The 13,830-nt window shown below is 42.3% G+C and overlaps 1 protein-coding gene across 1 annotated transcript in view; it reads left to right on the top strand.

Moving 5' to 3' along the window:
* The first annotated feature begins 2,488 nt into the window (after positions 1–2,488).
* fam102aa (family with sequence similarity 102 member Aa) overlaps positions 2,489–13,830 on the top strand; it is a 29,958-nt gene continuing 18,616 nt past the window's right edge. The window contains exons 1-2 of the mRNA XM_041937716.1: positions 2,489–2,577; positions 2,667–2,980. Of these exons, the coding sequence (XP_041793650.1) occupies positions 2,838–2,980 (143 nt within the window). The 5' untranslated portion in view covers positions 2,489–2,577; positions 2,667–2,837. The remainder of the gene's footprint in view (positions 2,578–2,666; positions 2,981–13,830) is intronic.

Below are 13,830 nucleotides of genomic sequence, written 5' to 3'. Positions count from 1 at the left end.
TGCAGCAGTAATATTAATCCAAAACATCACAGGGAGCATTTTACTGCACAATGATTACTTTTACTTCTTCAATGCAGGACTTTTTACTTGTGGTGAAGTATTTTCACAGTGTCGGTAGTAGTCCTACTACTCAAGTACAGTACTCATGTTTACTGAATATGTATCACTTTTACTGTGACTTCAAGCAGCACCTTACAATGTTCCAAACAACAGGAAATGTGATTTTATTGATTTATTTTTTCTCTAAACTATTCTATAAATACTAGCATTATGCTGGACACAGTCAATTGAGACAGTAACTTTGCTTTTTACGTCACACTGTACTGCGTACAACTGTGTATGTCACAAAAAAATCTTTGAATCTTGTAACACAGTTTATTCTATCACTGTTTGCACAACAAGGTGTTGCACTGGAGTTAACAGAAACACTTTAGATAGACAGAAAAGAGTCTTTCTGCCTTTCCTTTGGTACTCTGCTGCTCTCTGCTGGCTGAACTTGAGCCTGAAGTTCATTTAAAACTGAACAATCTACTGCTTAAATACTTCATAGCAAATATCCCATAAATATGGGCATACATAAATAATCATAAAAATTATAATACCATAAAAATATTATAACCATGAGGGTAAGCAAACTGTTTTGTTCTACTTTAATTCATCAATCTTCACTGTTTTTAATAAAACGACAGAAAGCCATGCACATGGAGGAGATGTGCTGGAGCAGCTGTCATCCATTTATTGAAAATCTGTCAGAATGAAGTTTGTAATTGTGGCGCCTTTACCAATATTGGAAATATTGGAATTACAAGGGCGCACGTGTACGACCCAATAAAGTAGCAATAATGGGTGGAAAAGTGTCTGACATGTTTTTATTTAATCAGATGGAATATTTGACAGAAATATCAACAATTGACTGACTGACTGTTCAACTAACTGTACTGAAACGCTTTGAGCGAACTAACCGCTTTTTGTCGTGCAGTCAAAGCAGCACAAAACAACTGTATTGTTTCATTTTTTGCGAAATAAAAGAGCAACCACGATAAATAATAATCAAAAAGCAGCTTAAGCATGGTATGAAAGTCCTCACTTTCAAATTTTATGTTGTGGTTGGTTGGTTATATTTGATGTTACATTTAGGTCTATACAAAGAAAACAGCAAATAGGGGAAACACTGTGTCAGACCACACTATCACTATAAGTGGAACTTACACTGAGAACCTGAAGGTAACATCAATGAACACACAGCCACACGGTGGCGCTGTTTCTCCACTCAGCCTGTACTATAACGTGCAGTGAAAGGTGGTCCAAAGACTTCCGTCAAGTTACCAAGGTGAGATAATAATTCACCGGAAGTCAGGTGATTCACCTTTTAAAATAAAATCCAGTCGTGTACGCGATGGAGTGCATAAGGGAGATAACGTCTTAACATCACCAGAGAACATATTATGCTAACAAGGAGAGGAATGGCGAATTATTCATCTTTTTTGATTTCATATTAAAAACATTATATACGTATAATATTCATTATTTTAAAGTAACATTTACTGATATGTTTTAGTCACATTCATTGATATAATTTATTTTTTGTAAAAAGTTTAACTGCTGTTGTCATGTGGACCAAGTATTACCTGATCACTTGTATATATACTTGATCTACAGGTTTAATGTCGCAGAGTTTAAATAAATTACTTCCTTTGGAATTTTGCACATTTTTTTCCCTTTCTGCATCAGTAGGATAACGATAATTTCCAGCAAAGAAACAGCACATCCAACACAAACTGCTTTGTTTGTTCTTCGAATGAAAAAAGTCAGATTTAGACTATTTTTTAGTGGTGGAAGCAGAACTCAGACCTTTTTTATAAAGTCAAAGTAATAATACCACAGTGCAAAAAATACTGTGTTAAAAATACAAGTACTGCATTTAAATTTAGTATTACCATCAAAACATACTCAAAATACCAATAGTAAAAGTACTCATTATACAAAATTGTCCATTTCAGAATAATGCACATTGAATTAATGTTCTATAATAATAGATTGATACATGTATTATTTGAATATTGCAGCAGCTCAAGGTGGAGCTGATGTTAGTTACTTTATATAATTCTGGGTAGCTTAATCTATAAAATATTTGACATTTTATCTGTTGACAATACTTTATATTAATAATATGAATCTGCTATGTGACTAAAGTGATTGAGTAAATGTAGTGGAGTAAAAAGTACAGTATTTCTTTCAAAAATGTACCAAAGTAGAAGTATAAGGGAACGTAAAATGGAGTACCTTAAAAGTGTACATAAGTGCAGTATTTGAGTAAATGTATTTACTGGTAGTTTGTGTCCAGCACTGTCTATTTGTTGTCACATTTAAATGTATATAGATTTATGGCTTTATATGACTTTTATTCCGAAAGGTGCCAACCGGAAGTGACACGCAGTATTCTCCGCCGTCTTGACGCCACTGGCTAAAGTTCCTCCTCTCGGCATCGAGAGAAACAAGAGCACAAACGTCCTTTTCTGTCATTTTATGTTGTCGGACCACCGCGGACGAAACTCACAGTATCCGAAATGTCTCCAGGTGAGTGTTTCTCTACTGTTACATTACAAACGTAACATTTAGTTTACATTCATACGCGTTATTAATGGAAATACTTGATTTGTTTTCAGATTTCTGTGCTGAATCATCTCTGAAGAAGCGGAGTTCGCATGAAAACACAGACTGAAACATCAACAGCGGTGGGGGCATTTTTTTTTTCGCCGAGCTAGTTTTTAACAGTGTTTTTTGTCGTCCTTTCGTTAGCTTTAGCTCTGTTTTATGCGAGCGAAGACACTAAAGCAATGGCGTTCTTCGTGAAAAAGAAGAAATTCAAGTTTCAGACCCAGCTGACCCTGGAGGAGCTCACCGCTGTGCCTTTTGTCAACGGAGTTTTGTTCTGCAAGCTGCGGCTGCTGGACGGAGACTTTGTCGCGACGTCTTCCAGGTGAGAACACCGCAGATCTCACGAGAACACGTTCAAACATCAGTGCACAACCGCTGCAGGAGGCGTTTACACTCTACTACACTGTATAATGCTTCATCAAAGTCACTTAAATACACTTACAGGAGCTTATAGTGCATTTATGTAGCTATATAGTGAATGTATTGACTTTGCTTTATACTTTATAGGATGGTGGTAATATTGTTTTTGTTCCTAATCTCGTTTGTGATGAGGTTGCTTCCTTGAAATACTTTGATTTTGCAGTGCTTTTTGTTTTGGGTGATTGGTATATTATAACTCAAACATAGACTAAATGCTTTACTGTTGCATCTTTGCAGATTTTTCTAAAATGTACCTATAAAGGTATTTTGTTGGGGTTTTAAAGCCTGCTGCTCTGTTGCACTGAGGTATCTCAGCTCTTCTTGCAGCAGTTTTTGCAGCTCAGCTCAGGCTGTGTTTTTTTCTGAGTCACATTTAAACACAGGGTGTTGCCATGTGAAGTGGCCTCTCTGTGTATCTGCACTGGCACCTCCACTGGACTCCCAGACTAAACACGACAGAACCTTTCAGACCAGTTCACACTGCTCAGATGATCCCGTCTGCTGTCTCTAAACCTCCTAAAATAACTTCTCACCCTAAAACTCAGCTGCTTTTTTTTCTGCCGTGGATTCTGCTCAGCTGACACCAGGATGTGGTGAACTATAAGATGGAGATGGCTTTCATTTGGTTTCTTGGCTTTTCATATCCTCGTTCACTCCCACATAACTCCACATTCCCTCCCTGACTTTGATATCATCAACAGCTTTCATCTCTTTTCAATTCCTCGTCTTAGATTGGCAGGATGAGATGATACGGGCAGTCCGATGTCCGTTCCAACGTTTCCCTCTTGTTAAAGGCGGACACAGCGAGTGTGTGGAGGCTGTTTGACCGTCCTTACCTCATTATTCCAGGTGTCCTACATGAGCTAAATAAGTAAACAAACATCATTGAAAACTTTTTCTAGGCTCTTTCCTTTCAATCCCGACCTGAAGCACAAAGATTGCCTCGCTGCTCTACATTTCTGCGACACTCCGACCTCTCAAACTAACCTCAGCTTGTAAAACAACATGAGGCGTTGTGTTGTTAGCCGCTAAGCGTTTTATTTGCAATCACTGAACTGCTGCTCACCCATTTTGCAGATGAAAAGACTGAACTGATTTTCCAGGACTGGTTCCTGATCTGTGCTTATAAAGTAGAGGATGCCCCACATTCAGGGTGTGTGGTTGGTGTCAGTGCCTCAGTGGACCCCTTTTTTCCTTCCTTTTATTCAGACTTTCCCCATTTGTACCTCGTGTTCAAACCCCCGAGCTAACCGATGCGTACGTGGGAGAGCGCTTTCTCTCCGTATCCGCTCGACCTCCCCGCTGTCACGTAGCATCATCCCGCTACAGAGTGCGAGAGTATGTTTAGGATCTCTGAGAGGGAAAGTAAACACACTCACAGATTGTGAGCGTCTTGATCAGGTTTCTCATCCGCGGATGTTTCCATCTTCTTCCCTTTCATCAGTGAGGGAAGGGCAGATTGGGAGATTTAGTTCCACAAACACTCGTGTGAAGCAGAGATAATCTCATTGGTTGAGTGAAACCCCAGTGGACAGAACTAGTTTCTGTGAAGCATGTGTTTAGGCCTGTAGATTAGTATTTTCATTAATTATTTAGCCCATGAAAAGTCAGAAAGTACGGACAAATGGCAAAAGTTCCCAGACCTCAACGTATTGTCTCGTTCCTTCTTTTGTAAGACGGATTCAGAAAGTGAAAATCATCTCATTGGAGAAGCTGGACGCTACAGATGTTTATGATAAATTACTTAAAATACTAAAACAGATTATGAACAGTTTCCTGTTGATTGACTAATCCAATGGTTCCAGACCCAGGAAGCTGTGAAATGCATCATCATCACATGTTGAGCGTCTGTCAGCGGTCTCTGCTCACAGTGTGACTCCAGGGATGACAATTTTGGTGTGTCCACCAATTTGGCTCTTAAACTACTGGATGGGTCGCCATAAAATTTGATACAGATGTTCACAATGTTTGTGATAAAGGAAGAATCGTGCTGTTGCATGTTAACGCTGTTATCGTTAGCATGTTGCCATGCTGACGTTAGCACTTAGCTTGGAGCAGCGCTGTAGCGCAGCCTTCCAGAGCATGTTAAACTGAGAGACAGGAAGACGACGGACCACACACCGCCAGTAATCCCAAGAAGTGTTATTGTGCACATCTGCCTATAACTGCTAACATGCAAATCCCATGTTCAGTCGCTGATAGCATTGGTGGTCTTCACACTGACCTGCATGGTGCAACAGTCTGATGAGCCTATTTTAACGTAAAAATGAAGAATGTGTTTCAGGAAGGTTTCATGAACTTGATGCATTTCTACGTTTCTGTTGTGACATTAAAGTTTGACACTTTGGGTTCTTTGGCTCTGAGTTTTGTGCTTCAGCTCTGGAAGATGCTCAGTGAGATCATTTTTTTTCTGTCTCCAGATGATCGCAGCTTCATAAAAATGTTTGTTTGTCAAACTCAAGCTCCAGTTTGGAGAGCTCCCTCCCGCCCCTCTCAGCTCTCGTCCTCAGCAGCGAGGACTGTGATGTCCAAGGCCTCGGAGGTCATTCTCCTCCCTGGAGGTTATATAACAGCCCAGATTCCCCTCCCTCCCTCCCATCTCACTTATCATCTCTGTGACTGAAAACAAGGCCCTCTCAGAGGAGGAGGCGACGGCGCAGGGAGGCTCCCTCCGCGGCGGGCAAAGATTAGCGTTATGTCACAGATCTGACAAACCCGGTCTTTGTACAGGGCCTCGCCTTGCTGTGGGTCGGGAACAGTGGGGGAATTAACAGCGAGCTTACCCAGTGGACCGCGATGCACCACATGAAACCCCTCCCAGAGTCCCTGTTGGCTCCGAGTCCGAGGAGGATCACATGCTGCGAATGCGAGTGTCCAGCTCTGGCTGATGCATCAGGACGGTCTTTGTTCGGCCTGTCTGATATCTGTCATCCACCTGTGATATGATCTGTGTTTCTCTCATTATACAGATGTTGTGGGTCATGACCTCAGAGGGCTGCTGCTCATATTACTGGCTGATACTTGCGTTCAACCACGTGCATGTCGGCAGCCTCTCACGTCCCGCGTTCCTTTGGTGTTGGTTGTGCATGTCTTCATAAATTAACGCGACAAGACGGCACGATGAAGGTGAAGTAAGGTCAGCAGCAGACCGATGACAGCAACAACAGTGGAAAGTTTTGCATTGAAACTCATATCAAATATTGTGGTTGCTGCCTTTTCTGGCATAATCTCAACATTCACAATACAACTCCCCCCTGTGAGTCGCACAAAATCAGAAGTTCTAGTGGACGTTTCTGCCAGTGTGACATTTTTTAATGTCTTGTTTTGTCCAACCTGCTCTCCAAACATAGCGAAGCAAATGTTTTCCCTGGTAAATGACATAACCAATTAAATATTTGTTGGAATTATTTAAACCCCTGGAAAGGACAAGTATAATCTCTGTAAAGAGCGCTCATATGCAGATATCTGTGTCCCAGCAGACAGAAGGTTTTGGTGTTTTGTCCCCTTGTTTCATCTTGTGGTTTTACAGTTTTAGTGATATAACTTACTGTAATTGCCAAATCCTCATCATCTCCACACCCTTCGAAACAGCGTCAAATGTGTTAAAACATGCAAAATCTCACTGAAACTACGTCAGTTTTTTGTTTTTCAGGATGATATTCTAAGTTTCCTTCTCTTTCCTTCTGTTTGTGGCATTTTGCACCTAGAAAACAGACAAGAGGTGCATATTCCACAAATTCAGTCTCACTCAACAAGTAAAGATAACCAAAAAAGTATCATTTGAGAACTGGTGTTGAATTTCAAGTTCCAGGAGCGGCCCACTGAATCCCGTCAGCTTTACAGTGTGTGCAGCCAGTCAGATGTTTTCTTTCACTCCGTGCAGCTTTAGAAACCATATGGCCTCCATCCTGATTTGGCAGAAAAACTGCAGTGGTGCATCAGTTCGGGCTTTATCAGCTGTGCCTCATTTTTTCGTTAAAAGTTTACAGTTTGGACATCTCGCTGTTGGTTTTATCCACGCTGCTCCTGACATTTCCAGAGCCCCAGAGCTAAATAGTGATAAGAAACAAGCCCAACGGCCTGACACTAGGTGTGATGAAACATTTCATTGACACTGCTGTAATCATGGCTGATAGAAGAGTGCCAGGAGTGGAAAGAAGAGCTAAGTGGGACGAAGATAGAGGGGATTTTTGTATTTAGAAAAAACAGGAATGTTGGAGCGGCTAGAGCCTAAAGACACCCGAGAAGAAGGTGTGATCGAGTGCATAGACGAGGCTGTTAAATATTCCTCTGAGTGTGCAGGTGAAGGCGGAGAAGAAGAAGAAGAGTCTGAGAGAAACATCGAGCTTTGAGAGGCTGCAGCGAGTGTTTCTGATGTGGCAACGTGGACAGATTGTGTTAATTTCCTGTTCAGATGCAGGAACACACAGTTCAGTAAGAGGCTTCAACCACACGCTGTCACATGCATACAAACACACAGTGGCGTAGGCATTACAGTGGAGTCCAAAATCCACCAAGATCTGTTCTTTTTTATGTCCACAAGTAAAAACCCTGCAGATGATTTTTAATCGAGAACGCATTTATACTGATACAAACTTCAGTTCTGGAGGCATGTGATCGTGACACTCTTGTAACAACGAAATTGCATTTTTGCTCTCAACTTTAGTGCCTCAAATTAAGTGCTTCCAGTGAAAACTTAGCATCTCTTTGGAAACAGTACTTGTCAAAACAGTCTTGCCACAAGGTCCGCTCAGTCGCTCTTCTGGAACTTCCATCAATCACACAATCAGTCTTCCTCTTGACCTTCATAAACTCATCTTTTTAAGCCACTGCTCACAAAAACAGATAATGTCTGCAGTCCCAAAACAACTGAGCAAACTCCCTCTGCTCATGAGGATCATGTGACTTGATCGAAAGCTTCAGAACAGCTACTAAATGGACCTTGTGTTAAGATTGTTTTATGAGCAGTTTTTTCTTTATTTGGTAATGAGGTTTTAAGTTCTCTTGAGCACTAGAAATGAATCCAGATGGCACACTGTAAAAAAATCCAAATCTAAAATCAATATTCCAACATGATCTTGTACATCTACACCCAAAGTATCATCATCAATGTTAAACTGCTGCTGTAAACTGGTTACATTTATCTGATGGACACTGTAGTGGAGCTCTTTCTGGTGGAGTCACAATGATGTGACCAATCACCAGTGACCAAATCTTCAAACATGTGCCAGGTTGTACAACACTGGAATGTCTCATTAACATGGATGATAATACTTAGGTCTGCTACTTCTTTGTATATAACCGAAATCTGGCACTGTACTTGTCCACTATTGTGACGACATGCCGTCAGACTGTGTCACAATACTGGACACTGGTTGTGTTTCCCAGCAAGAACATTCAGGATGTAGTTCTTAGGACCCTCAAAAGTACCAGGAACTTTTGGGTGGAGGTGGCAGAGCTTCCTGACTGTCTGCTGTCCGGCGTCACCAGCACTTGACTGGTTTGACTTGTTGTAAGTGGCCTTGTGTAAGTTCTTACAGGATTCTTCTTCTCCTGTGTTGTTCTCAACTAATATTCAACAGCAGTAATAACGAAAGTGAAAGATGATGAAGATGGTGGCTTTGGTCTTTCTCACACATGGGTAGAGAAGCAGTGATGACATGCAGCAGTCATTGAACCCATAGCACACACCAGATGCACCATAGAGACAGAAGAAGTCTAGGCACAGTAGTCCAGGTGTGCCAGTTGCAGAAATATGGCCGCAGATACTTTGATATGGCTCAGCGGTCTGCACTGACGCAGTATTAGAGTTTATATACAGTAAAAAATAACAGGCAACAGTTCTGATGTGCGTCAGATGCTGCTCGTGTGCGTCGTATGTTACTCTGCAGGGGCTCTGTGTGGAGCGCCTTGAGTTTTAGTTTCACATCCCACAAGGTGATGACACAAAGCAGCTACCTGTTTACCTGCTTCCTCAGGTCTGTGCCACCCTGTGGGCGGCTGGCGCCTCCTTTCGGTTGTTCTGATCTCATGCCTCAGCCCTGCTTTGTCTTCAAGCGCCACGTTCTCGCCGGATCCTCTCTGAACCAGCCTGACAAACGAGTCTGTTAAAAATAATCTTGAAAACAATACGGACACATTTTTCAACTACTAGGGCTGACAAGTAAAGCAATGTCAGCAATGTAATCAGTTACTCAGCTGACAAAAAATAAATGTGCTATTTTTACAGTCAGGTCACCTTTTAGTCATTCATCAAACCAAATGACAAATGAGAATTAGTGCTTTTAAAGGTTCAATGTGTGCACTAACACCTCATTGAATGCCCTAAGAAATCATCCAATTAAATCATCCAATTAAAAATGCAGGATTGGGTTTGTGTCGATTCAGGATGATTTTAGGAATAAAGCAACAGCTTTAGCTGTAACAGCTCCATGAATGCATCCAGAAACCATCCCTGCAACCCCCACAGTCAGCCTCAAGTGGCCGTTTGAGGAACTGCATCTTTTGGCACTTTGGCGTTGCCTTAATTTTTCATCCCCGGAGTTTGCGTCTCATCAGCCGAATATACCTGCAGGGCTTTTGTGCTCAAGAGTGTTCCTGTGAGAGAAAGTGTCGCTTTGGACATTTGGCATGTGAGAGAAGGGAAGAGAAAAGGAAGGAAGGAGTTCAGAGAGGAGTGTGTGAGGAGAGTTAGGAATCGACTGGGACGAGCCGCTTCAACAACAGCTGCTTCCTGTTTTCATCTCACTTTTCCAACTGTTCGCGTTTTGGTGGGATGTAAGGGGAGGTGTGTGTGTGTGTGTGTGTGTGTGTGTGTGTGTGTGTGTGTGTGTGTGTGTGTGTGTGTGTGTGTGAGGTGCGGGGGTGTTTTGGACATTATTCCTCTGGTATCTGGCCAGGTTATCAAAATTTCTCCTCCTCCCTACAGGGGAATTCCTGTGAAATTGATTGTTAGAGCTTCTCTTTCTAAGGTTGACCTTTTTATCTTAAATTGGTTTTATGTGATTTGCCATTAAGTGAAAAAATTACTATCCTATGAAGTAATTAAACTGCATTGACTGAAATTAATAAAGCAAATCAGTACAATCCTAAGTTGTAAGCACCTTCAAGGTTTTGATTTATGTGGATTGGTAGCTTAAATGACAGCTTAGATTAATATTAATATTAATTATTAATTGTTTGTCAGTTGCCAGCAAAAATGCTGAACTTTCAGTGCTTCTAGCTTTACAAATGCAATTAATTGCTTCTGTCAGAGTAACAGGTAAATCTTCTGGTTTTATGCTGTTGGTCAGACAAAACAAGATGTTGGAAGACGTCACCATGGGCTTTTGGAAATTGTGACATTTTTCTGATTGTATAAGCTAAACCATTAATTGATGAATCCATAATGAAAATGACAGTTGCAGCCCAGTCGATAAACATCTTGTTTGGCACGGTACAATAAGAGCGTCAGTCAATTCTGTTAAAATGGCGACATAGCACAATAATCTTGAGCACGTCTGCTCTGCTACATCGACAAAAAACATTAGCTTATGTGATTTTAGCTTCAAGCAAGGGGAAAATATGTGTGCACTTGATATAAAAGGCAACAACTACCAACAACATACAATGTCTATGTACGAGTCAGACTGTTTCTGTTCTGTCGGTCAGATGTAATGGCAGCTGTCGACGGGGCCATGCTGACTCTCTGTTGGTGGTAGTGGGATGGTTAACAGTGATGTCCAGCATTTGACTGCGGCAATAGACCTTTGCTGCCCACCCCTCAGGAAACTGTCCTTCATGTGTTGGACTTCCCCTTTAAATAATGTTTACACAGTTTATTCCATAAACGTTACACAAATATAAGGGTGAAAGTCCCACATGTTTGTTTTATTGCTGTTTTAATGGCTAATTGAACATCTGGCCAAGGGACAGCTGTTGGAAATGAGCCTTTTGGCGAACACTGGCAAAATAAAATGAATAAAGTGGAGGGGTGGGGGGATTGGTTGTTTAAAAGTTGTTAGCGTCAGCGAGGATCGACCCTGTGACCTTTCGGGTACAGGAACATCCTCTGTGACTCCTCGTCCCTCCTGCTGCCCGCTGGTTTGTCCTGACGTCACCGCCCCCCCCCTCGCAGGATCTGTCTGCTTCCTCAGCACTCTGCTCTCGGGCCTGTTTATCTGAGCCCTCGATGCGACCCGACCTGGGCCGGCCGCTGTTTGTGTTTCTGCTGCTGCCGGGGCCCCCAGGAGCCACGCAGCCAGTGTAGGAGATAAGGATCCCACGCTGCTGCATTGCTGACATGTTGAGTCATCACATGCCGGGGTCCTGTTGGGGGCAACTCAAATCAGGGACTTGGTGTTTACATTTCAGGCTTTCTGATGACTTTAAGGGTTCGATCACAACTTGAGTTGTCTTCTCCAGTCCGGCATGTACAGGAGAAGCTTTCTTCCCTGTTGCATTTGTTGTGTTTGCTTCAGTTAGGCTCAGTTTTTCTACACAACAAGCCCACCAAGACTCATAAACAGAAGTTACATGGAAAGCGCTGGATGGCTGGACAGAGTTTTAATAACCTGTCGTCCTGCCAGATTGCAGATTTTTGGCAGCAGGGAGAAGGTCAAAACAAATCTGAGTCCAGTTCCTGTAACTTAAGCTCAGCATGATAGATTTACTTTATTATGTAAGGTTTTCCAGGCAGCAGGGACAGCTGATTAGTAGATGTCAGTATGAGTCTACTTGAGAACATAAAGCACTTCGATCCTCAAAACTTTTTCTCAGGCTGAAATTTAGATCAGATCAGAAAAATTGACATTTTTACTTTAGGATAAATGCTCAAGAAAGAAAAAAACCTGACAAAGTCATGCTCGATTTTCAAAATCTGAATGAAATTGTATTTAAACTAAATATGATTGTTGAGTCATGAGTAAAATTACCAGTAAGAGTTATTTAATCATCATAATAACTTGAAAATAACCTGAAAAGGCGGCGGCTGAAAGACAACCAAAGAGCCGCCTGAAAGCTGAAGTAAGACCAATGTGAAACTAGAAAACAGCACTGTAATTAAAACCCCAGCAGCCAGAGGAGAAAGCACAGAGTTTCTCAGAGCTTGTTTCTTTGGTAAGCGCTACATGTCTGGGGAGTCCTGGTGGCCTTGTGGTTACGCTGTGCACCATAAAACCTCAGCGTCCCTGTTTTGATACCATGTGGGCACCGCTGTTGCATGTCAGAGCCCTCTTTCTCTTTCTGTTTGTATCACCACAAAACTAATCTGAAGAAGTGCTTCATATCCTTTCTCTCTCATCCCAATTAAATCCCCCTTCTCCTCTGCGTGCGCTTGCCTCTCTGACGTTCTTTGAAGCAATAAATCCTCTCTTCCTCAGCTCCGCAGCTCTTATTTGCTTTCCTCCCACTTCCTAGTCTGGTCTGGATATTCTAAAGTCACAGGAATATTTTCTTCCATCTTGTTGCCTCACTCCGCCGTTGACTCTTGGCCTCCTTTCTTTAATTTGCGTGTAATTGTTGGTAATGTAGGAATTTGAGCCTGTTCTACTTTTGCCTTGACTGAAAGTCAGTAAAGCTGGAGTGGATCAGTCCGCCTGCAGACTTTTGCTCTTATGTCTGCCGTTGTATGATCTGTTTTTGGTTTGGTTTGAGGCTCTGAGACCAAACTCATTTATGGAAGCTGTCCCTTGTGAGGATGTTTTTTTAAATGGGACAGCGTCTCTCCTGATATTGTTTTTAGAGACCATGTGACAGTAGAGACAGTGAATTAAATAGATGTTATCGCTGTTGCCATTGTAGAGATCCCCCTTTTTCCGGAGCTGCTACTCCTCCATCTTCAGGATGACGTGTGTGAGGAAACATCAGGTTTTGCTCAGTTTCCAGCTGTCGGAAATTATATGTATTTGAGGGACACAGCAGTTTTCTGTTCGAAGCACACTCATTTGATTCAACCGTCCAATGATGAAAGTATTGCCTGCAGGACGAATGTATGGAGGAGGACATGCACAATGATGGCCTTTGTGTAGCTTTTTCTTTGCGTCAGTTATCATGTCGGCCTTCAGTCGTCTTTTTATGTGAGCTGTCCTCAGCTGGAGTGAGCGCAGCCCCGGCCTGTCCGCTGTCACAGTGGCCTGCTTTACCGGAGCGTCTGCTGCTGGGCTGCGCTCAGTGCTGCTCGTCGTTTTTTTTTTTTTAATGTGCCTTGTGAAGTCTTAATTCTCAAAAGATGTCCAAAATGCCCACATTATGCATCTCAAAAAAGTATACTTCCAGTAAGGCTCTTGATATTTTAGCAAAAGGTACATGTTCTTGCACGCTATGAATTCTTACTAGGATCAAATGCTCCTGACCGAGAAGAACCAGAGTAACAGAGTGTTGTAAAATGTTACACCAAAGCCTCGTGCTCAACAAGTTCAACACGTAGGAATAAAAAGAGCAAACAGAGGAGACAGGAAGGTAGCAGGTGAGACTACAAACAAACGGCGGAGGGCTTTTAAAAACGTTTGAGGCGAAAGAGAGAGTGTTGCTGTGAGCGTCTCCTCCTCCTCTGAGCTGCTGGCAGAGCGTCGGTGGATTTGAGGAGTGTGAGGTTTCCATGGAGTCTGAACAAAGCCATCTGGAGTGAGGAATGTGGTTTGGGAACGCTCCCCATTGCACACTGAAGAACCAATAGCGTGGGGGTCCTGATAAGAGCTCTGTGTGTGTGTGTGTGTGTGTGTGTGTATGTGCGCGTGTGTGGCTGTGTTCTTGCTCTTCTGAGAACCTCACTTG

The sequence above is a fragment of the Chelmon rostratus genome, chromosome 5 (genome assembly GCF_017976325.1).
Source record: "Chelmon rostratus isolate fCheRos1 chromosome 5, fCheRos1.pri, whole genome shotgun sequence".
NCBI classification, from domain to species: Eukaryota; Metazoa; Chordata; class Actinopteri; order Chaetodontiformes; family Chaetodontidae; genus Chelmon; species Chelmon rostratus.
This window is presented reverse-complemented; position numbering and strand designations above follow the sequence as displayed.